General features: G+C 47.2%; 1 protein-coding gene across 4 annotated transcripts in view; it reads left to right on the plus strand.

Annotated features, from left to right (window-relative positions):
* The window catches only part of LOC124412512 (teneurin-m), a 336307-nt gene that overhangs the window by 167125 nt on the left and 146673 nt on the right, over positions 1–22509 (plus strand). For all 4 annotated transcript variants that reach the window (XM_046892440.1, XM_046892446.1, XM_046892441.1 and 1 more), the window contains exon 3: positions 10303–10602. In XM_046892440.1, coding sequence (XP_046748396.1) covers positions 10303–10602 — 300 coding nt within the window. The remainder of the gene's footprint in view (positions 1–10302; positions 10603–22509) is intronic.

Raw genomic sequence — 22509 nt, forward strand, 5'->3', positions numbered from 1 at the left:
CGTATCAGATCCGCTCCAGGAAGGAAGGCTGGTGGCTCTTATGGAAACACAACCCGGCGTCCATGAAGAGGGATGGTCCAATGGCCCGCAGTTTTAAGGGGCATAGTTCCCCCCTTTTTCTTACATCTATCCACGTCACAGCGAACAAGTAGAATGTCAAATTTTCACCCATAGAACTATGAATCTGGCAATATCACCGGAAAACGACAAAGCTATAGCAGGCCAAATGTCCATAGAGGACATTTGCAGGCTGAACAGCGTAGATCTCGGTCTAGACGAGAACCATTTACGACTCTATCGCATATACATATACTCATATATCAGAAACTGTAAGCTTTAAAAAGTAAAGAAAGAAATATCGACGCTTCATTGACCTACTTATGTCTGTATCGTTCGGTAATACTTCTTGAACTACATTACACGTTACAATATACAAAAAAGCATGTATTCGATGGTATAAAAAATTATCGACGTTTTGCAGAGAATAAGAAATGACAATTCTGCACATACGTAACATTGTACCATGCAGAGAGCACTCAAGTCTAGCGAAATACTTATTTTATTTCGTTATCAATCATCTTTATTTATAGCGACTCCTTTCTTCACTGCGTCCTAATTTTTGTGTCCCATATTTCCCGAGGGCCAAATTCTACCTGAGCCTTTATTTATGTGTCCCATCGAACCGTGCCCCTTATCGTTAAAACTCTGGACCAAAGCGCAGTGTATCATTTGCTTACACCGTCTCCCTCAGAATTGTGAGCCATATAATAGCTGCCTTCTCCCAAAAATCACCTCAAACTCCGTCTCATTTTCCCTTTCTCCGTAGCTTCGCTCCGCGGAATCTCCTGCAAGCTATCTCATTTCACCCTAGAAATCGCAGCCCGCAGTTCGGGGATTGGGTGCCGCTTTTCACGCGTCAATCTTCTCCTCCCGAGTTTTCACTCCTCGCGATACTCCCGCTTGGGCGCCCTGGGAGGTGAGACCACGATCCCGATAACTTGGCACTACACCCTCACCACCTGCAGCCCGCTTACTTAACTCTACTTCACCAACTTGTCCCCACCTATTAAAATTCGGCACCCGAATCCGCGGCATGATAACGAGACTACGGAACTCGGCCAGCAGGTGTCATCAACGTCGGCTGGATAAGGGGGTGAGAATACATCCAATGTAATTTAACCAGGATCTTAATACCGCTGGGAACATCCTTTTTAAGTGAGTTCGATACATGAAACCATTCGAGAAGCGATGACTGTTGGTGTCTGGCTCTCAGAATCATGGAAGGATAACTTCAAATGCAATTGAAAAATATTACTCTTGTATGGTGGGTTCATCGCCAAATATTGTTCGGTGGTATTCGACCCTCGATCATTTGAAACGATTCGAATCAGGCCGCGGAGCTTAAAGCCTGCAGGCGTAGGTTCGAATTGCTGTAATCGCCTGCGAACAGCAATACTGAGAAGTTTATAGTGGCCATCATGTCTCTATGTGGTATTCGAAATCAGAAGGCTACATCCATTCGATTCCATCGCAAATCCATCAGTGAATTTCCCCTTACAGTATTCCTGCAGGAGTCGCATTGCCGACGGTGGAAAGCCGTCGTCCCTTCATCCCCCACGTGTACCGAGTTTCCTGGCTGCCATCCCATCGCGCACGGCTCTGTTTTCTATACATCCGCATCTGCCGTTTGAATCGATAAGCGACTGCTAAGCCCTCGCCGTCCGCTCCATCGGAATCCATTGAGAGTTGAGTGAATTTGATTAAGGGATTCGATTAATGTTGAGCATCGCGTTTTCTTTTATGAAGTTCAAAGGAGGCCTTCGTCCGCTCTTATAAGACTCTGCCTCGTTTTTGTCTCGAGTTCCACCGCCGACGTCACTTTCGTACAGGCATATAAACGTGAGTGTGAGAATATTTACACGTCTTGGCGGCTTTTGTAGAGGATTAAAGAAGAGACACTATTTTCACCGTGATGTCTTTACACACAAGAGAAAGTGAGAAGATTCTTGCATTTCTTTTCCGTTCTTCACACCATCTTCATTCGTCTAAGCAAGACTCGGTGGCATTTCGCCAAAGCGGTATGAAATCCTCGACCTCTCGCTCCCCGCAGGTAGTCTAGCCTGTATCTTTATCCCTTAACCCCGGTACTTTCTCTGCCAAATATCACATCGCGTTTATGCTTTGTTAACAAGGATTTTCGGTGGCGTCGAAGCCCTCTTCACCCCCGCTTTCTTCCCGCCCTCCTTCAAAGTATAGGGGTATTTTCGCGATGTTACACAAAGTTTCGACATTACCATATTCCACGCATCGGTGTTAATGTCCTTTGTGGTTGGGAATTATTTGGCGGTGCCTCTCCTAATCCACTGTCTCCTTCATACGGCACGCCGAATCCCTTAAAGCTGATTAGAGGGTGAACCACCCGCGCCATTTATTAGTTTACTTTTCTCTTGCACTTGGGTATTGCAATTGGAGGATACGTTCTGCACAGATTCAATTGCCGTGGTCCCATTTCTATAGCAGGTGTGAAATCCATCGCGATGGGTCTCCCGATCGAATTGGGTTGATTATTCAATTCGCCTTAAAAAAAAATCCCGGAGTTCCTTTACCGGCGAAATAGGTGTATCTAACAGCGAATGACGCGAATTTAACTTGCGCATAAATTACGAACGAATAATGGATGGGTATCGATGCAGGTCGTATAAAATAATGAACGAGCACTACGGAGGTACGTGACGTTACGGACGTACGTTTACCTGGTATATGTATGTACGGAGGAGAGTATAGGACAATTACCAATTGTCCGATAGAGGAATTTATGTAGTTGCCCAGTCGATAACTAACGGTCGCTATATAGACAGTATGGCTGGTGAATCGCCTGGCTACCCAACACGTACCTCAGACCATGGGTGGTAAATGAACTGTGAGAATATCACCTGCAAGCTGAAACTGAGTTTGGTAAAGTTCGAGTAGCGGCGAAAGCTTGTCTATCTCGAACGGAGAGTATCGATCTTAGCCACCAAGGCTTACCGATCCTAAAGAATATGAATTACACTCAGAGGATCGAACGATAGTCACTTCTGCAAGCTCATCCCCAACGATTTGTTTCTTTTTTAACATCTCACTGTACCGTTGTGGCTCGGACCCTGTTCGGCTAATGGAGCGTACGTTATTTGCTCAACTTCTCGTATTACGAAGCTCGTATAATATACGCCTCGTATATGAACTCGCACCCTTCGCCTTGCGTTCGGTGTGTATTTTTCACTCTCGACATATTGAATGACCTAAGCGTAAAAATCGCGTAAAATGTTAACATGAGCGAGGAGTACTTGTACATGGACGTTTTTTGTATTCCTCGGTCGATGTATTGGAGTAGGTATATAGGTATTATGAAATTACTGTATGAACGGCGTAGATTTCGAGTGTTATAATTCATGGTTGGGGGCTGTTCCTAGTCCTGGGTGGGATTTCTCGGGGCTTATATAGTCTGCATTTTTAAGGAGTTCACCTCGGATTAAAGCTCAACGGTACCTCGCGCGGCACTAATCCGAGGTGCTCGTAGCCATAACCGCAGTAACGACTAGGGATTTTGCTCGCGCAATTCGACCGACCCAAAGCAGCCCCTTGTAGGTACATACGTTGAGGGAATAAGTTAGAACAATACCAGTGGGTGAGTTTAAACGGTTTCGCGGTGAAACACACTCATTAACGATACAACCCCAGCGGTGCGTTACCTTTTGTCGAAATTAATCCCGATCTAAAGAGCTACAAGATCGCAGGTTGACGTTGTAAAGAACAAACAGACTTTTCAAAAATCAGCAATCTAATTCTAAAGAAGCAAACTAAAATATTGGGAGATCATCGCAAACAATTATCTCCCGAAAGTAGACAGAAGCGAACAGCGAATAGCGCTCTAAATTGTATCACAGTTTCATCACAGGCTTCCTATGGAAGCACCCTCGTTGCGGTGCAATTTGCGCTGGCTTCTTAGCGAACAACGGGCCAAGTTCCATGCAGCAGCTTATAGGTACATCGCAAAAGGAGGACGAGGCAGTTCTCCTCTACCGTAGGAATAAGATACCAAAGAGGGCTGTAATCAGTTCTCTTACTAATTAATTAACCAATTCCTGAGAGGACGATGAGGGGTTGGGGGGGGGGGGGGAGTGGGGAGGGGTTGAATATACGCTGGGGTAGATAGTGGAAGAGGAGACGAGAGGGGCAAGAAACTATCCATCGATGCTCAAGTTGCAGTTTACAAGTTTCTCCACAGAGGATGAGAAACTCCGGCGGCGAAGCGGGTGCGGAGCGTCCTGCTCCTGCTTCAGGAGGCGGCGGAAGGAAGCGAGGAAGGAAACAGCCGCCCTTAGACTACACAACCCAAGACCTCCGCCGCGGCTTCCATCTTCACCCTGCCCAACCACCAAGAGGTTGTTGGAGATCTCGCTTGTTACCGTACCGCGGCTGTACGTTAGTCCGCCGATATATATTCGCAGTTAGCCGGGCTATCATTCAATGTTAAACGGCTCGTGAACTCCGCCAAGGTAATCCGACCATCGATTAAACTCGGGTTAGCCTTACCAGCGTATTTAATGTCTCGAATTAACATCCCGTTTGCATCCAATAACTCGACCCTCGATTACTCCTCTATCATGATACAACGATCCGTACACGAGTCGATACATTGTGCGGAATTTGTTTTTTTTTTTTTTTCTTCTTTTTCTTTCTTTACAGCAATCGTAATTGCACTTCACTATTCAAAATCACGATCATTTGCATATGAGAATGGAATCCCGAAGCGATCCGGACGATTAGCGGAATAGACGCGGCGAGCCCTGCTCTCGCTATTTTAGGTTTCAGATCGACGCCCGTACAACAACGAATAGGGTCGTAAAGATTGAGCAATAAAACGGAGCTCAACCTGATAAAGAGTGTTAAACTCGTACAACGAATCGGAATACAGTAGGGCGGTGATTGTGTGCACACCGCCAGGCCATTTACGATCAATGTATATCTATTTGAACAAGTGGTAGACAAGCACAGAGCATAATATGATGAGAAGGTTGAGGAGGTAGGAGAAGGGGCGGGGGGGGGGGGGGGGGGGGGGTTAACGGGGTGCAAGAGGCCCAAGCAGAGTCTAAACGGTGGGGTGGCGAGCTGAGAGGATGGGGTGAATGCGCCACTGCTGCAGGTTCATGCCAGGGAAACATTATCCTTGGAGGGTTTTACCCCCTCCTATTTTTCACACCTTTTTTTCGTCTCCTTTCACTTTATGCCCCGCACCTTGGTTTACCCGGGGAATGAAGGTAAACGTAGTTGCCTAAACACCTCTCCAACCCCGTGTCACCCTCCGTTATTATTTCACCCTAATAGAGTTATCACGACTCGCTTTTTACGTCGAAGATCGTTCGAAAAACTTCATGTTCTCTCTCTCTCTCTCTCTCTCTCTCTTTATCTCTCTTAGCGTAGAAACGTTCACCAAGATGTTGTCTCAGCCGTTACCGCTTTTCCAGGGGCGCAGGTTCAAAACAGGGCAACGCTACTTGGTCTTACAGAGACCTTGTGTACTCACTCGGAGGAGTGGTTCCAGCCCGTTACACGCGTCGGTATCATAGATCGAGTCATAATTTCTTGGCGTTTACGAGCCAGGGATATGTGTCTACGTACCTATTCCCATATTGAATAATTTATCCACAGCAGCAGACGACGCGGTGTAAAAACACGTTTGAACGAGAATGGGTTCGCTGAACCGAGGCGAGGGTATGAAAAAAAAAAAAAAAAAAACAGATTGAAATAAAAATAAAATCCAGAGGACAGAGAAAATGAAGAGAAATATGTAATAACAAAAAATTCCGTCAAATTTATCATATCTAGACAAGCTCTCGAGCGGGCGAAAATTCAATTCGATACCTGAAATTTCTCCGCATGCAGGTATGTGTTGTATAATAATACCGCGCGATACAGCGCGAGAGGCGTCCTTGCGGGTAATTGGGTGCCTCAGGACACACATAATTCAGAGACATATTGCGGCGTGCGTTGGTGGCGCAGGACGTGAGGCCGAGGTAGGCACCGGCTTGTGCGGCGCGACGTTATCGGGCCGGCTATTTCAGACGGATTAACATAAATCTATAAAGTCAACGTTATTCCCGGGCGAAGGCAGTAATCTGTAGATTAGACGGCGCACGTGTCCTTGTCGCGTCCTGTGTATCTAAAGGACCTGCGTAAATAGAGTTAACGCGTGTCAGGGCGACGTGTCCTTCTCCTTCCTCGGTGGGTCGTCGGCCGCAGCCTGCATCAGGGTGGAAACGTGTGTTCTCGGCGCTCATGGGCACCCAAAGAATGGTTTTCACGGGGTATCGGAGAGATGAGATAACCCGGCTCTCTCTCTCTCTCTCTCTCTCTCTCTCTCTCTCTCATCCTCTCTCTGTCCGCCGGACAGTCGATAGAGTTATCTGCATGTTCCCCCTCCCTCTACCGTTGGTATCTCTCTCTATCTCCCTATCTCTCTTCCTTTTTTTTAATACATCCTTGTAACCCATGCAGCCCTAACGCGTTTTAACATCAACGCGTTATCAGCCGTCCCATATACCATACTTTACGGACTAATAGAATATGCTAACGCGCTATAGCGCTCAAACGGGCACATCAATCCCGACGGACGTCAGGGTAAAAGTTTAACCGAAACGTTATACGTGACTCCGGCCACTGCTCACGCCGTTACGTTGGTTGGAGGACTCGAGGATATACCTACACTTTTTTTTTTGATATAATAAATTTCATCCGGATCCCAGAGATTTTCAACTGTATAGGTATTAACACTATCTTAGCCATGCTGTAATGCCCTGCGCCAAGAGCGATCTGGTTAACGCGTCGTCGCCCTCCAATCATTCCAGTTTAGATCGTAAACAAACCCTCTTACTCGCTCGCTCGCTGTCGGCTGATTAAAATTACGTTCATCTCCAGCCAAACTTTTTTTTTCCACCTCAACGCTGCGCGCTGTTCTAGAAAAAAAAATATATATCACGTATATAAAGTTCGTTAAAGAGGATAAATAAATAATATATCCTGTGATTAGACCCGGAGTGTTTCACCGTTGAACGGGGACGTTGCGGTAGTTCATATCGAAAGGCTATAACACTAGGCGAAACCGCGACAAGCCTGCGAGTTTTTTATGGTACCCAACAGTAGCTGGAACAAGCAAAAGATGAGGTAATCGCTTCAAGCAATAGAAAAGTGTAGACGACGTTGTTGGAGGTCTCTGAGTGCTCGACTATCGATTTGCACATCCGCCCGCGAGTCTTCGAGAGCAAGTGCAGTGGTACAGTTGCATGGGTAAATCAAAGGGAGAGGAGGAAGTGGAAGACACAGAAGGAAATAGAGTCGGAGAGAGAGAGAGAGAGAGAGAGAGAGGGACTTGATTGACTTTTCTAATTGCGAGCAATTACGACGAGAAATTGCTACGTCAAACGTAATTAATTGTCGCATACTGGGTTTGCTGCAGTGCATCAGAAGCAGCAGCAGCAGATTCGCTGTCCTGTACGGTATCTGGAAAAAGTGCGACGTTCGTTCCTGCAGCCCTTTTTTAAGTCAGAGTACAAACCAGCAGCACTCATACCAACGGCGACCCGGCTGATTGCCTCGTGGTAAATTCAGGAGGGTTCAAGAGGAGCTGAATGCGAGAGCGAAAGGAGTGCCGGAAAGGTGGGTCGCATAAGCAGCGCCGTGGGAGCAGACGGAACAGGTGATGGTATCGACCTGGAGGAGCGAGACCGAGAGCCTACGGGATTTCCGTAGCGATACGAGAAGGAACGAGGTCACCGGATGAGAAAGATTTCAGCTGCGGAGTTTCGTTACCTTTAAAGAGATCAACGGTCGGAAACAGCAGCGATGGTCCATCAGAAGATTGGACTCGAGAAAAAAACGAGGAAGGAGACAAGAGACAGAAGTCGAATGGACCGACGTCCATCGCTCGATGCGTCAGTTTCTACTAGCTGTCGGGAAAATCCAAGCTTGTGTCGAGGAAAACTTTCAGAATCATCTGAAAAGGGGCGGACCTACAATTCGATTCACCAATTTAGGCCAAAGCTTATCCCGATCGCGAGGGGTTAATTGCCGTCCAGAAAGTCGGTTTTTCGGTAGGTGAAAAAAGTTATTTCGAGTCTCCGCGTTTCGGGTTAAGCTTTGGTTTTTCGACACGCGATATGGAGATGCGTGAAAGGCTCGAACTCGAGTAGCCTTCGTTCACCACGACGGCCTTCCGCGCGAAGAAGCCATCGAATCGGATCGAGATAAGGATAAGCCTGGGGTAAGGTGGCAGGATTTCGGACGGGAACAGTGGAAATTGGCCGATTCTGAATCTGATTGCCGATCTGGAGAAACGGCAGCGGTCAGGCTTTTACTGAAAGTCTTATACCAAGATTGACTAAATGATCAAGAATGTGGTAATTTTGTGGAGATCTCGATTATTACCGCGAGGCTCGATGCTATTGTGAGTTTGTGATTTTTGTCATTTTTATATAAATTCCCTCCGCACAGTAACTCGGCTAACGTAATTATATAAAATCGCTAAGCCGGTTAAGCGTTAAAACCCGGTAAGTTTATTTAGCTTGGGGCGTTTAGAGGGGAGGGAGCGTAAACACCGAGAGCAGCGCCGAGAGGGAAGAGCGAGAGCGAGAGCGAAAGCAAGAGCTGCGGGGAAATAATTCGGTTATCCGTGAATTCAGTTCCGCGTACGCCAGGGTTGATACATCGCGTCCATTAACGGTATGCACGATCAAACCTAATTATAATGTATCTCTCCCCCGTCCTCGTCCCCTTCTTTCGCTTCTCCCCCGCCTCGACAATCCGAGGGACAAGGCACGGGGGTGGCGACCTCGATTCGCGGGATTACGGCTTCCGGTTCGATTATTATCGAAGCAGGCAGGCAGGTAGGTAGCTCGACTCGAAGCGAATCGAATGGGTTCAATCGACTGTCGGCAAGAAAATACCGACATGAAGTATGGCGGAATGCTGGAGTCTTTGTTCGCTACGACGTCGCAATCGGGTTTTATACAGAATATCAATAAAAGATATAATACCGATACCAATATAGGTATACAATACACATATACATATAGATATACGTAAGTATACCGTCCACGTATTCTTGGCAGCCGCAGAGTCACTCCGTTCCGCAGCAAAATATACTTTTATAATAAGGTTGCTTTTCAGCGCTCTCACGTACATAATGCTGGATAAATTTGCGGAATAATTTCAGTTTCGCAGTAGCAGTTGGCACTATAGAATAGAATGAAATAGAGTTTTGTTAGGCTCTGGGATCAAAACCCACTAAGAACTGCAAAAGAACAAAACACCAGTGCGTGGTTATAACCAATGTAATGTATACCGAGTACAAAATACACACTTGTAAGAATCAGTTAACCGCAACCCAGTGGGAATTAACGCAATTACACGTAACGACATAAATTCTGTGCTTTTCGAAAGCATTAATCTGATCGAGAACTTAACGGGGCTAAGAATTTTGTAGTAGCTCGATAGGTTTTACGCCTGCACAGCACTGGTACATGGGGTAGGTATCGGATTCAAAGTGAAACTCGAGGCCTTGCAACATCTGGCAAAATATTTGTTGCGCCTAAAGTCGCTTGTATATAGGCACTCTATGAGACCTCCCAGGGGAGTAATTAGCAGCCGTCACACTCTCAACGGGAGGCGAGATTTTCGGCTTCATATTTCTTCCTCAATCCTCAGGACACTGTGTAAGTATATAGGTATATAAAGGAAAGAAGTCCACGACGAGGGATGGAAACTCTCTCCGGGTAAAATCGCGCGTGGATCTGTCAATCGGGGGTGAACCGAGACCCTCAGCTTCTTGTACCGGAAACAACCCCCACCCTGTACACCCCGGAAGTCTCGATTTTCTCGTGTTTGTCCAAGTGCGTTTCGTTCCGTGTCTGCGTGCGTGCGTGGGTGCGTGCGTCCGTGTTTCTGACGTGCATCCCCCTCGTCACCCCGTTTCGGGGCTGTTTTGCTTTGTACCCTTGTTCCCTGCGCCCCGTAGTGAAGCTGGCTAAATCTCGTCTCCAGAAAGGCCGGTTACAACAACGTGACGCGTTATAAATTATTTCCGGAGTCAATGAGTCGACATGCCTCTCTTCCTTCCACAATGCCTACACTGTACGTTATATGTATACACATAAACGAAGCGTCAATTAAGCCTGACAAAATTGTGGTGACAAGGATCGAGCAGCGTTTGCGAAAATCGATTCGAAAAATACGTTGCTGACGTCCATCACTTTACTTCTGTTCCAGGGAAGGGACGGCTCTACCCAGCCTACAGCCTCAGCGGCAGTGAAGGCGAAGACAACTCCCCGAGCATTCGCGGAGGCCGTGTTTACGCCCCAAACAATCATCAGAATAACCAGGTCCAGCATAATCATTACAACTCGAGTCAGCACAAGCAGCGAGCGTACCAGCATCCTCTGTTCCACGTGCCGGGAAGCGGAGCCGGACTCAGCGACACCCCGACCTCGGGCAACGCTTCCGACGAAACTCTGACGGACAGCGAGCTGACGAACCTCGCCCGGGACTCGACGCTGCTCGTCCATAACGGTGAGTGACGATTTATTTAAGGGAGGCTTATTATATACCGGGTGTATTCCGTGAAACTTGCCGATCGATTTTGAGAAAAGAAAAAGCTCGCGGTATAATATAAGAAGCAAGGAAAGAAGGGAGATCGATGATAAAATTTCGCGATTATTCTTCTCGTCAAGAGGTCTCCGGAAATGAGCGAGGGGTTGTCAGAATCGGTAAATCGCAATAAGGGAAAATCGTGTCTCCGCATTACTCAAAGGTGATGGATGACGGGTGGTAGTCTGAGGCATTCTGTCGCACAGACGTTGGGTTACAGCAAAAGCACGGCAAAGCGTCAAGATGACGTATCACCTCGGAGCTGGATAGCGCAGGTCGGGTTTCGCTCGGTTGGGTTCCAGTTTGTTCCAGATCCTCAAATATACTCAGTGCCTGTCTTATCGCCCCTCATCAGGGTCAGGAGTTATCCGCACGTCGCCCACGCGATAAAAGGGTATATAACCAAAAATTCTTCCCTCACCGATCCCCAAGATTTGCTGACGCTTGTTCCGAGGGCTGTTTATTTTTTCCTCCGCCCCGTGCCCCCCTCACCCCCTCATTCTATCTCTCTCTCTCTCTCTCTCTCTCTTTTTCTCCCCTCATCTCGCGCGCACCTTTTGTGCTACTTTACTTTAACTTTTGTTCAAGAGCTTGAGAGCTTTGGCGGGAAAGCGGGGTAGTAAGAGTGCGAAAGTTAGTGCAAAGAGTTCGCTGTGCGCACAATAGATTACGATCAACCCGTGACAGCTATCGTTCTAGGTCCTGACGAACCGAAAGTGTGAAAAAAAAAGGAAGAAGAAAAAAAATGACCTCCTTGTATAAATCTCTCCTTGGAAAAAAAGAATGATGCAAAAAGGAAGGAATAAAAAAAAAAAGGGAAAAAAAAATTCCAGTGGTTCTCGATTCTTCGAAAGCGCCGAGCGTTCAAGCGTTACAAGTGCACGGTGGCACGGTAGCAGAAGCATGGGGACGTGTGTGTGTGTGTGTGTGTGTGTGTGTGTTGTTGAAAAATTCATGGATTCACTCCGGTTCGTATTTTGGCGTCGTTTTCTATCGGCAACCGCGTCTAAACGGAGACGAGCGATTCCATTGTGCTTCCCGACGAGCATCATCCATCATACGGGTCCATTCTTATTTGAGCAAATATCCCCGGTGGTGAAACACATCCCGAACAATGATTGGGTCATTCTATCTTTCACCCTCGGTCGTCGTTGGCCGCCTCCCCCTTGCAGGACGAACGAGTAATTACCCAAGAAATCTGCATGACAGAGGAAATCGCATGATTCGACGACTGCCTTAGCGCGGCTTCTCCGCAGCCGATCCCGCAAAGCTGCACGCGGTCCACCGGATGGCATTTAATAAGCGCGTCTTCAATCATCTTCCGGGAGGAATGGCGGGTGTGGCGGAGGGTTTGTTGCTGTGCAATGGCGGGGAATACAGCGGCGGGGGACTTCATTGGGGATTACGCCATTAGCATTAATATCGTCATCGAGGGATTTTTGTATTAGCTACGCCTTCGCGTGACGAATTCACCGACGCGACGTAACGCGGCGACCCGCGCTCCAGGATCAACGTCTACGATACAAAACGTAGTCCTACGCCTATCTTGAGCCCGGTCCTGCGTAATGAGCCGGAAGTAATACTCCGCCTTCCTCCTCTACGCTGGATTCACTTCTCCAATTTGTCACGGATTGCCGGTATGCGCGGCCAATTTTCATTCATGGATCTCGCTTACCATACACTTTATACACACCAACTGATTGTGTTGACCCACACGGGGATTCGGCCGCAGGAATTTTTGCCTGAGGAGGTCAATAGCGCGCGGCCAAAAAACCGATCTCTCAGGTATCTCAGGCCTCCGATTATATACCCTCGAACGGATCGACGACGGGACGAAAAAGCTTCGCGTTTCTTGGTACGGCATTATTTTCAGAGGTGAGGTATTACCTTCGCTCTCTATCTTCCTCTCGGGCATAACGAGGTGCTTTTTGAGGTGCAACGGAAAGCGAGGAATAGTGAAATCGAGAAGTCACATCAACGGCCGAAGTCAGCTCTACACGCAATATCTGCACCGAGGAATATGAGAGACGAGTTGTGAAGGTGTTGAGGAAAAAGGTGCCTTAAGGGCACTGGAGGAGCCCGCAGTGGTCAGTCAACCAGGGTAGCGGAGCTGGGTGGTAAAGGTGGATGAAGAGCGTGGGAGCGAGTCGATGATACGGAATGGGATGCGTGGAGAAAATATCGAGTCTGCAAATTGAGCTTCAATAAAACGTCGAGACTATTGATCTAGATCAGAAGGACGGATCCTTTTTTGACATCTCGTAGTTGGGTCAGGGTGAAGTGACGGCCGAGAGAGAACCGCTGCGGTTAATTAGAGGCGTGAAACGTCTAGACGTTCGGTCACTCCGTCGGTTTCCTACCTCCGACCTTCTCCTCCCAGTTTCACAGACTCGCCACTCCACCCTTCCTCGTCCTCCTCTTTTCGTTATACCGCGAACTATAACGACCTTTGTTATCGTGGATGAACGCTGTCGTCCGGTCTCGACAATGGAGACCCTTTCAAGTTGGCTCTACAATCCACACGTCGAATCACTCGCGCCGTGAACACGACCCGGTTTCTCGTCTCCTCGACCACCAAAATATAACGATATTTGTAGACGAGCAATTTTCAGCCCTCGTTCCACGGATCGGTGATCGAACTTTCACTATTCGGCGGCAACAAAGAACGTGAGAAAATTGTCACTGACGGTGTAATTATTTATGAGCACGCGTTTAATTGCAACCTGTAATTTATGACGATGCGACGAAATTATTCATGTCAGTGATTACTCGTGTATCGTGAGAATGTGGGTATACTTTTCGCGAATTATTTATACACACTGGATAGTTTAAGCCTGTGACTAATTGCTTAGAAGTTAGAAACAACTGTTGAAAAATGAATAAGCCGGTTATACCACCCTAGCACCCATCCACCGAGAGCTCTAGTTCTACATCACCATAAGGAAATTGACATATTAACCTAGGGCCATTGTGAATGTGGACGACGTAGAGTTCGCCGCTTCATTATGTTGCGAAACATCAAGATTTCGTAACTGTAACACCGGCATTTCTGACTGATTCGAAGATCAATTAACGGAAGTATGTTGGCCAACATTTGACAAATGGAATGCTTTATGGATACGTGTTCGTACGGTATCGACTGGCTGCAATAATTAGACGACTCGTTCGGAATTCCATATAATTAGGGTTGAAAATCCACCGATATTACAGTCTTATTACCCTAATCTGATTATGCTCGATTGACGTCTCACACGGATTTTCGGGGCGCGGTTGTAATTCTGAATTTGAAAAGTCCTGAACGTGGCTAGTTCTGAATTATTTGGTAGCGAAGCTTGAAGTAAAGAAATCAAACTGTTCCGAAATGCGAGACTCCGACAATTCTAGTTACGATAGAGCAAAGTTCGGAAAAGTAAAGTTCCAACAGAGCAAACTTCCGAAAAGTAACGTTTCGAAAATTGAAATATATTCACACAGTGTAGTTTACTCAACGAGAGGGTATAAAAAATCAGAATTACCAGGACTGCGAACGGGAAACTGTCTAAAATCCAAAACAGAGAAAGATGAAAATGGTGAAATTTCACCACACCAAAAGTTCACAGAACTGAAAATTTTCAATCATTCGGAATTTCCATGTTACAGATTTTTCAATTTTCTCATTTTCGCACTTTCGAAACCTTGACTTGTCGGAATTACGCCATTTCGTCCTTTCGTAATTTTTTCCTTCCGGAACTTTGAGCGTCAGTTTTCGGACCATTCGAAGCTTCGATATTTCGCCAAAGTTCGATTTCCTTACTCTAAGTTTCGTCGTCGAAAAATTCGGAATCTAGCGCTTTCGGTACGTTTCAAACTCGGAATTTCAATCCCGCCCCGAATTTCTCCGTACAAGGGATACCCAACACCCAATTTCAGATCCAGGCCGAAGAATCGACTCAGTTTCTGTACTCTAATGGCATGTTTCGAATGTTGGAGGAAAATATTGCTAATTCAAGTAAAGTATAATCGAAAGAATTTCACGCACGATTCGCAAGTTTTAAAGCGGAACGTGGAGTGCGGATGGAATTTAGTCTAGCTCGTTTATCTCCAACTTCGGATACCGCGCTCGGGCGTATAAATAACGGTGAAAAAAATCGATACATATTTTCGCGAGCTTTGGGTCTCCGGTCTCTCCTTCGCCTCAATGCCTCCGGTCGCCTCTTTCACCCTGCGCGCGGCTTCCTCGCCCTCATCCTCTTCCACCGCCTCCGCATTCTGTTTTGCGCCCAATTTGCGGCCCATCATCGCTACGGAAGAAGCAATTTCTAACTTAAATGAAACTCTCTCTTCCCTCCCCCCGCCAGCCCAACCCTCCTCTCTCCTCCTCTTTCCAACTTGCTGTCCTCGGCCTCGATCAGCGAACATCCTTGGCATCAGAGGAGAGGAAGAAAAACCCTTTTGCCACGAGTGGCCGGAGGTTTGGACCCAGCTCGCCCAGGATGATACCTTTAACTTTTATACGACCCATTGGGAAACGGGTATACTCTTGTCAACTTATCGATCGACCGGACATCAAACGCGGTCTGGCATTAGCATGGTAAAGCTCTTTTCGGTCCAGAAAATAAAAAACTTTGATATCCCTAAAACTCCAATGGATGGACGTAAGATTTCGAACCGAACCAGCGCTTGGGAATAATAAACGGAAGACTGCTTCGCGCAGTGAAAATACTCGTCGACGTTTATACTACGGCAAGATGTGACGTTTGACATGGTTTAAAGGTGTCACCGTGACACAAGGTGAAAGGGAATGGAAGTAAAAGCTTTTCAAATCTGACGATTCGACCGAGCGATTATTGCGAGGATCAGTTTGTCTTTGGATAACAGAATCAGCAAGGGTTTGCTGTATTTAATGAAACTATTACCGTTCATTGATTGCTAAACTTCGGTAGCAAGAGGAGATTATGGAAGTTTGTCCTTAGTTTGTCGGCAATCTCAAAGTTGCACGAAGGCTCATTGCAAGCTCGCTTTGTTGTCGACGAGACATTTCGATCTTAATCATGACGGGGAATAAGAAGAGAGAGCTGTCTTCAAGCCATCCCTCACAGATTTCGGCAAACCCTTGTTACAACAACCTCGCTTCACATACAATGTGAAAAGAATCGATCATAGCACGAATCCATCGCCCACTTGTAAGCGAAGCGAGCAAACTATACGATTAGCGATCAGTGAAGACAGGTTTGTTACCGACTATAAAGATCGATCGGCTGTTATGATGCTTGGATATCACTCAACCACGACTGAATTACAACCCATTTCGCGTATGGAGTACGAGGGCAGTTCATGATCCATTGGCAAATCCACGTCGCGTTCAACCCGACGCGATGTTTTACCTCCGCGCAGTTTCATCGGTAATAAAGCAGAGGCACCGGACATTCGGGAACGTCGGTCCAAGAGGCAGGAACGATTTTAAACCAAGGTTCACCCCGAGCTTGGCTAAGCTCAGGAATTTGTGGTCGGTCAAGCTCGGGTAACGGCCTATAACGGCCTATAACGGGGGTATTAGCTCGGCTCTCGGATGGAAGTGATCTCGGTCGGTGCCTCGACGTGAGTTGCCGAGATGGAGAAAGAGGTTGGCTGTAGATTGTGGGCTAAATGGAAGAGGCAGGTTAACAGAAATGGCGGATTTCAGAGTCTGGGTTCACTCTTGATCCACTTGCTTTAACCTGAGTTGCTTCACCGTCTGAACCGCACTACGACCATCAGCAATATCGCTTACATTTACTTAAGGTGTATCAGGTGTTCGCCGAGTGCAGCTTTGCAGGTATGAACAACGGCAAAGCGGGACACTTTTATCCTGCATTATGAAGCCACTCTTCCATCTTCTGTAGCGCCAAGGATGCTGGTGTGCTGATCGGTGTTTATTAATTTCGCATGAAAAGGGTTGATGGTCAGGGCGCGCGTTTACACGACCGAGTGCACTAGCCGATCGCTCTTTCGAGGAAGAAACGACGCGATGTAAGATCAAGCAGCTGTTCAGGGAGCCAGTCTCCATCTTGAAGTCATTCGTAAAGAGGAGTTTTGATCCCTGGCGACCATGCCCGCATGTTTATGTATGTCGACCTGATTGCAAAAGAAGACGCGGCAGTTTGTCTCTGATGTCCGGATGTGGAAGTTGGGGAGGAAAAAGTCCGCGGTCGAGTAGCCACCGTCCGCGCCTGAGAACTTTGATTCCCGAGGGAAGGAAGACACCTTACGTCTGATTTGGGTCCTTCAAACTTTGTCTTTTCACCTCGACCGGCGACCCACGAATAGCGCGAGCGCTGTTCCGGCCATCCTCGACTCCTCGCCCTTCGTCCGCTTCTTCGGCTTCACCCTCCACTTGTTTACGAATTACCCTCTCATTTCCATCCTTTTGTCATTCCCTGCGGACGGAATTTAATTTCCATGTTTTCCGAAGAAACAAACTTTGCCGCTTTACTGACGAAATAAACCAGCGGAGGAATAAAAAAAAAGGGAGAGGGGGAGAAGAAAAAGGGAAAGATCCGAGAATCAAAAAAAGAAAAAAAAAAAAAAAAAACAACAAAGAATAAAAAATAAGTAACAAATAAACATGTAAATGAACCGAATTATTTCTTGCAGGTTAGCTGCATATTTTTCCGTCGTTGCGTCTTCCAACGTCTTGGTACTAACGACATGACCAAACACACTTGGTTAGTCTTCTGGATTAAATCAGACTTCGAGAAGCTTATAGAAAACTATTTTTCCCAATGAAATCTAGGTGATTGAGATCAAGTTTCTCTCGCGATTCGGAAATTCCCACATCTTTATACATATATAGTTCGGAAGGCAATCTGGTCAGCGGCTTCCCCTTTCGCCGCACTCCAAATATTGATACTGATGCGAGATTCCTTTTTTCCGTACATCGAAAAGAAGCGACGACAGAGGCAGAGTGAGCAGAGAGTTCGGTCAGCGGTGATGAGAAGAAGCTGTGCTTTGCGGGTCCGGGGACTCCGGCGTTCAATCGAGACAGTGAGGAGCTGCTGCAGGGTCCGCAAACAATGGTTAAAGTTTCGAATGAAAGAATTCAGTGAGCGAAAAAGACGCGGTGGAATGTAATTTGTTGCCGTAGAGACAATGGAGACGCGAACGACGAGAGACAAGGGACACGGGAGACTGTCAGAGCCGGTGCTGCGGAGCGACGCGACGGAAGCAAAGACGTAAGACTTTTCTATACCTCGTCCTACAATCCACTATCTCTTCCACGCGTTCAAGAAACAATTTCGTCCGCCGCGTCTATACATGTAGGTATATGTACGTAGAGCGAAAGCATAGACGTTCGTTGAATCGCGACTTTGAAGTTTTCTAATCCAACCTCGAACGCATTCCACTTCTGGCACCACCGTGGCAGTAATTCAACCTTTATCTCAAAAGTCTCGGGATTCGTTTGAGAGCTGCAGGACCCGTGGTTCGTGGTTCTCCAGCCATAAGATATTTCCTTCTTCCTTCCTGGGGACTGGGTGAAGAAGAAGAAGAAGAAGAAGAAGAAGAAGAAGAGAAAGAGGCTGATGCCGCAGCGCGGGAGGGAGCTTGCAGAATGCGCTTTGGCAAGTCGGGAAACCCGAGCTCACGCCGCGCCGCTGACGACACAACCAACGTTTCAATCTCATTCTGTTCCAAGAGAGTCTACTCGAGCAAATACCTCATGCCTCAGGATGGGAAACTAGCCCCGGGTCAACGACGTCCCAGCGCAAATATTTGTCGAACAGATCACGTGTCGAGAGTCAATTGTTGAACAGTCCACTTGACTAATATTTTCTTCCAATATTCGCAACGCGGTTGTTAATTAAACCTCGAATGTTATATTCTTACGCAGTTTCGAATTATCGCCACATTCGTTCCTCGCTTTCGTCGATCTTTGCTCGAGGCTTTCGTGCCTAACCTACTCGACTTTCCATCGCTGTTCTAAAGTAGATTAAGTATAAGGGAGGGGGAAACTACCCCGAACAGAAAGAAACAAACTTTTTAAATTTAGTTTACGTCTTAAATTGGCAACGCGGGGTGAACCAAGCTGCCGGCGGGGGTGAGGCGGGGGCACGGATCTTCTTCGGTCTCCTTTTTCCTTTGACTTTGCCTTTGCCTCACGTCAACCATGGCCTCTCTTTTCACACACGCGTACATAACATGCATGTGTGCGTCGATGTCTACTTTTATATATCCGTATATACACAGCCTCCATCATGCGGGCTCAAAACTGATCTTTCAATCCACAGTCCTCGGCTTCAAACAGACTTCTTTCTCAACCACACGTGCTTGCCACTTCTTTTTTTTTTTTCATTTCATCTCAAGGTAACCGCCACGTCAATGTTTCACAGAAAAAAGCCTGTGAAACTGCAGTTTACGACGCGGAGAAATATCTGATAAAAGTATTGCGCACTTCCGCAATATCTTAACATGTTTGAGTCAACAGTCTCTGCACTTGTCACTATGCGTTCCACATTATTCTGCGTATCCGGGACACTAATTTCATTACGTGAGATGACAGAGCTGAAAATTCCTAGTCAAGCGATGTTACGAGCAGCCAACCGGACCGCTCTGAAGCTTGCAGAGTACGGAGAAAGGGGGGTGGAATAGATATCAATGCCACTGATTGGAATACTTCCGCACGACAGCCTCGGTACCGCTGGAATTCCCAGAGCTAACACGCGCTTCCATTATGCGAATCAACCGGAAACTTGATTTCACACGTCGAAGGCGGAAGTACGTATATATGAAGGGGTTACAAATTACACGATATTTTCCACACCTATTGCGCCACAACAATATGCAGTATTGAAAATATTCTCAATCATAAAACGAATTATCTGCCTAGCTAGATAGAATATCCCGATTTCAATACCGTATCACTATCACTGACTATTTTTCTAAGAATCAGATCTAAAGAAACGAAGATCGAATAAGAGGGTGAATAAAGGGATGGAAGAAGAGTCTCCCTGGATATTCTCTCTCGTTTATCGTCATCTCCGGCACTCAGCACACGTAGCGCAACTAACGAGGTTCCCCAGGCTGCGAACAGTCGGTGAAATTAAACGTAGCCCCCCTCCACCCCCCAGATTCCCACCCTCTACAGCCAGTTGTTCCATCCCCGAGGTCCGCGTTAGCTATGGCTAGACTATAAAGTTCAGGGGTTTATTGTTTCCCGCGTGCGGAGTAATTTAAAACCTCGACGGACACGGGATGGTGCCGAGCTGCTGCAGGACGCGTGCCCTCGACGGCCTCTTCGTGCCCCTTTTCCTTAGCCCCACTCGGCGCTTCACCCTTCCGTTCACTTCTCCGCTGGAGTACTGTCGCCCTGTGTTTTCCCCCGCAGCTTTGCCACTTTGCTTGACATTAAACACCGTGACTTGCGAATAGGTCGAGTGCTGCGATTTAGCCTGACACTACACGATGAAAGAATCTCAAGTGAGCGGATTGTGGGTGGAATTTTTTGCCGAAATATTCATCACCGATGAACATTTCCGGCGGCTTTATTTATTTCGGTAACGGAATTCCGGAGAAGGAAATCCGTGCGAAGGAAGCTGATCAGTCTGAGAGAAAAGGTGGGCGTCGTGTAACCCGAAATGAGGATCATGGCTGTATCGCTCGATGTTTATTATCCGGAGTCCCCGGAGCAAGTATTATACACACATAATACGCGCGGACGCGTTGAACCTGCACAAGATGCAGGGAGCGGCACATAAAGGGATAAAACGGTAAGCGTGGAGCATCGAACAAGGACTCAAAGGGGCCCAAAGCCCGAACCAGGACTTTCTTACGACTCGCCTCCCGCTGGGCCCCGTACATTGTTACTTTAATTCCGGGCCTTTGATAGCGATATTTCATTTTGAGACACGGTGAGGCCCAACCGGGTTATTAGTACCCGGTGATGCCCGCTGGATGATGGGGCGCCTCCTCCCCCCTCTTGCCCCCCGATATCGCGTAGCTGCTCCGCACGCCCACGCATTGCCATATTTTTTATTGTGTCAGAGTTTGAGAGGAACGATAGCCGGTCGCCGCCAGAGGAAATTGCTGCAGGACACAGACCTGGAACCGCGCCGCTCTGGCACGCACCTCGATTCTCCGATCCTCCATTCACTCTCCAGGTCGAGTTTCTTTTCAATTTCGATAACGATCTTGGCTTACTTTTATTTTTATCGCCACCCCGGAGCCCTTTTTCACCCTCCTATATGTATAATGTATATACATCACCTACCCATACACCCTGGATGTATTGTGTTATATGTATATAGTCCATGATACGTAGGTACGAACGATCGTGCAGAAAGGGTGCAACAAAATCGCGAGTTTGTTCCCCGTGACGTGGAAATATTGAAGGGAAAAGAAAATATCCGACGAAATAATAAAGCGCCATCGATTTCTCATGGTGGAGTATTATACCAATCACGTTACGCTATACTTATATACTCGCTCGCATCGGCCGCCTTATTAACAACCGTGCACACAAAGGCTCGGCCAAAGTGCCGGGCCTCTCGGCAGGTGAAATAAATTTCATTCTACCCCCCTGAACGCACCTCGCCCATGCCACAATCGGTTGCCCAGCCCCTGCGGGGCGTGCGCACAAACCACGCGCCTCGCTGCACGGACAGGGTGAGGATGACTCTTCAGTCTCCGCTCCCACATTAACTAGCCATAAATTATGCCCTATGTATACCCGATCCTTGGGTGGCCCCGGGATGCAGCGCCGAGAACAACAAGTTCGATTTCACCAATAATCGTTCCGCTGTTAGGTACTTGAATTTTATCGAGTTACGAGTTACGACATGAAAATTCAATTTCTCGTGGTGCTGTTAACTTCTTAGTGCCATTTCGAAGGAAGAACGAACTCGAAAAGAACTTCCACGCTTTAAAGTTACAACGACCTTTAATTAGCGATGAGGATTTGGGACACCCTGCAGGTTACGTGTGCGTGCTTAATTAATATGACGTATTGTCCAGCCCCGTGTGACGGCTGTAGCATGATAATAGCGGTAAATCTCGCAACGTGAATGTGAAAAAATAATTAGGACTGACTACGCGGTTGATAGCGGTCACTGCTCATGAAAATCGTGTCCATTGATCTCCGGGGGCGACTAATTAAACATCAAATTCTTGCCTATTAAGAAATCCTGAACGAGTCATCGAGTAACTGAGCGGTGGTTGAACGCCTCTCTCTCTCTCTCTCTCTCTCTATCGGACAGTAGCAATTAAAAATCGTCGATTGATGAGAATCTCTTGCAACCATTATTATATTACATCAATCTTCCGGTCTTACGATAGCAGCAGCAGCAGCAGCAGCAAAAACAACCAACTGTACAAAGTATCAATTGACTCGGTAAGACTTGCTCGGCACCTTGTTATAAGTTTGAACTTTGCGGATAAATCAGTTTTCCCGTGAAACTTGCAGGTGTCGCGTGCCGTCGCAAAGCAAAGGGCTGCATCTCAAAGTTTAAAAGAGATATTTCAAGATTCCTGAAGGATCAAGAAAGCCGGATCGAGGGTTCCTCGCAACTGCGCGATCCTCCCGCGTCTTAAAGATCCAACTTGTCGAAGAACCGAGTTATCTTAGCGTGTACGGGCCGCCGCCGTAAGGCGAGGTTAATGTATGCTACTATATGCATGTGGGTCGGATATATACACGCCTCGAAGCCAGTACAGGTATGGAGATGGACGGTGAGCTGCAGGCGAGGCGAGGCATTGACTGTGAAATAATGAAAATTTATGACCACTCCCCCGCGCCTCGTCCTGCCCCTTTGGCATGCAACTTTCAGCCCTTTCTTGCACTCCGGGAAGGGTGGTAGGTGGTAAGAATTGAAGAGGAAA

The sequence above is a fragment of the Diprion similis genome, chromosome 11 (genome assembly GCF_021155765.1).
Source record: "Diprion similis isolate iyDipSimi1 chromosome 11, iyDipSimi1.1, whole genome shotgun sequence".
Taxonomy (NCBI): domain Eukaryota; kingdom Metazoa; phylum Arthropoda; class Insecta; order Hymenoptera; family Diprionidae; genus Diprion; species Diprion similis.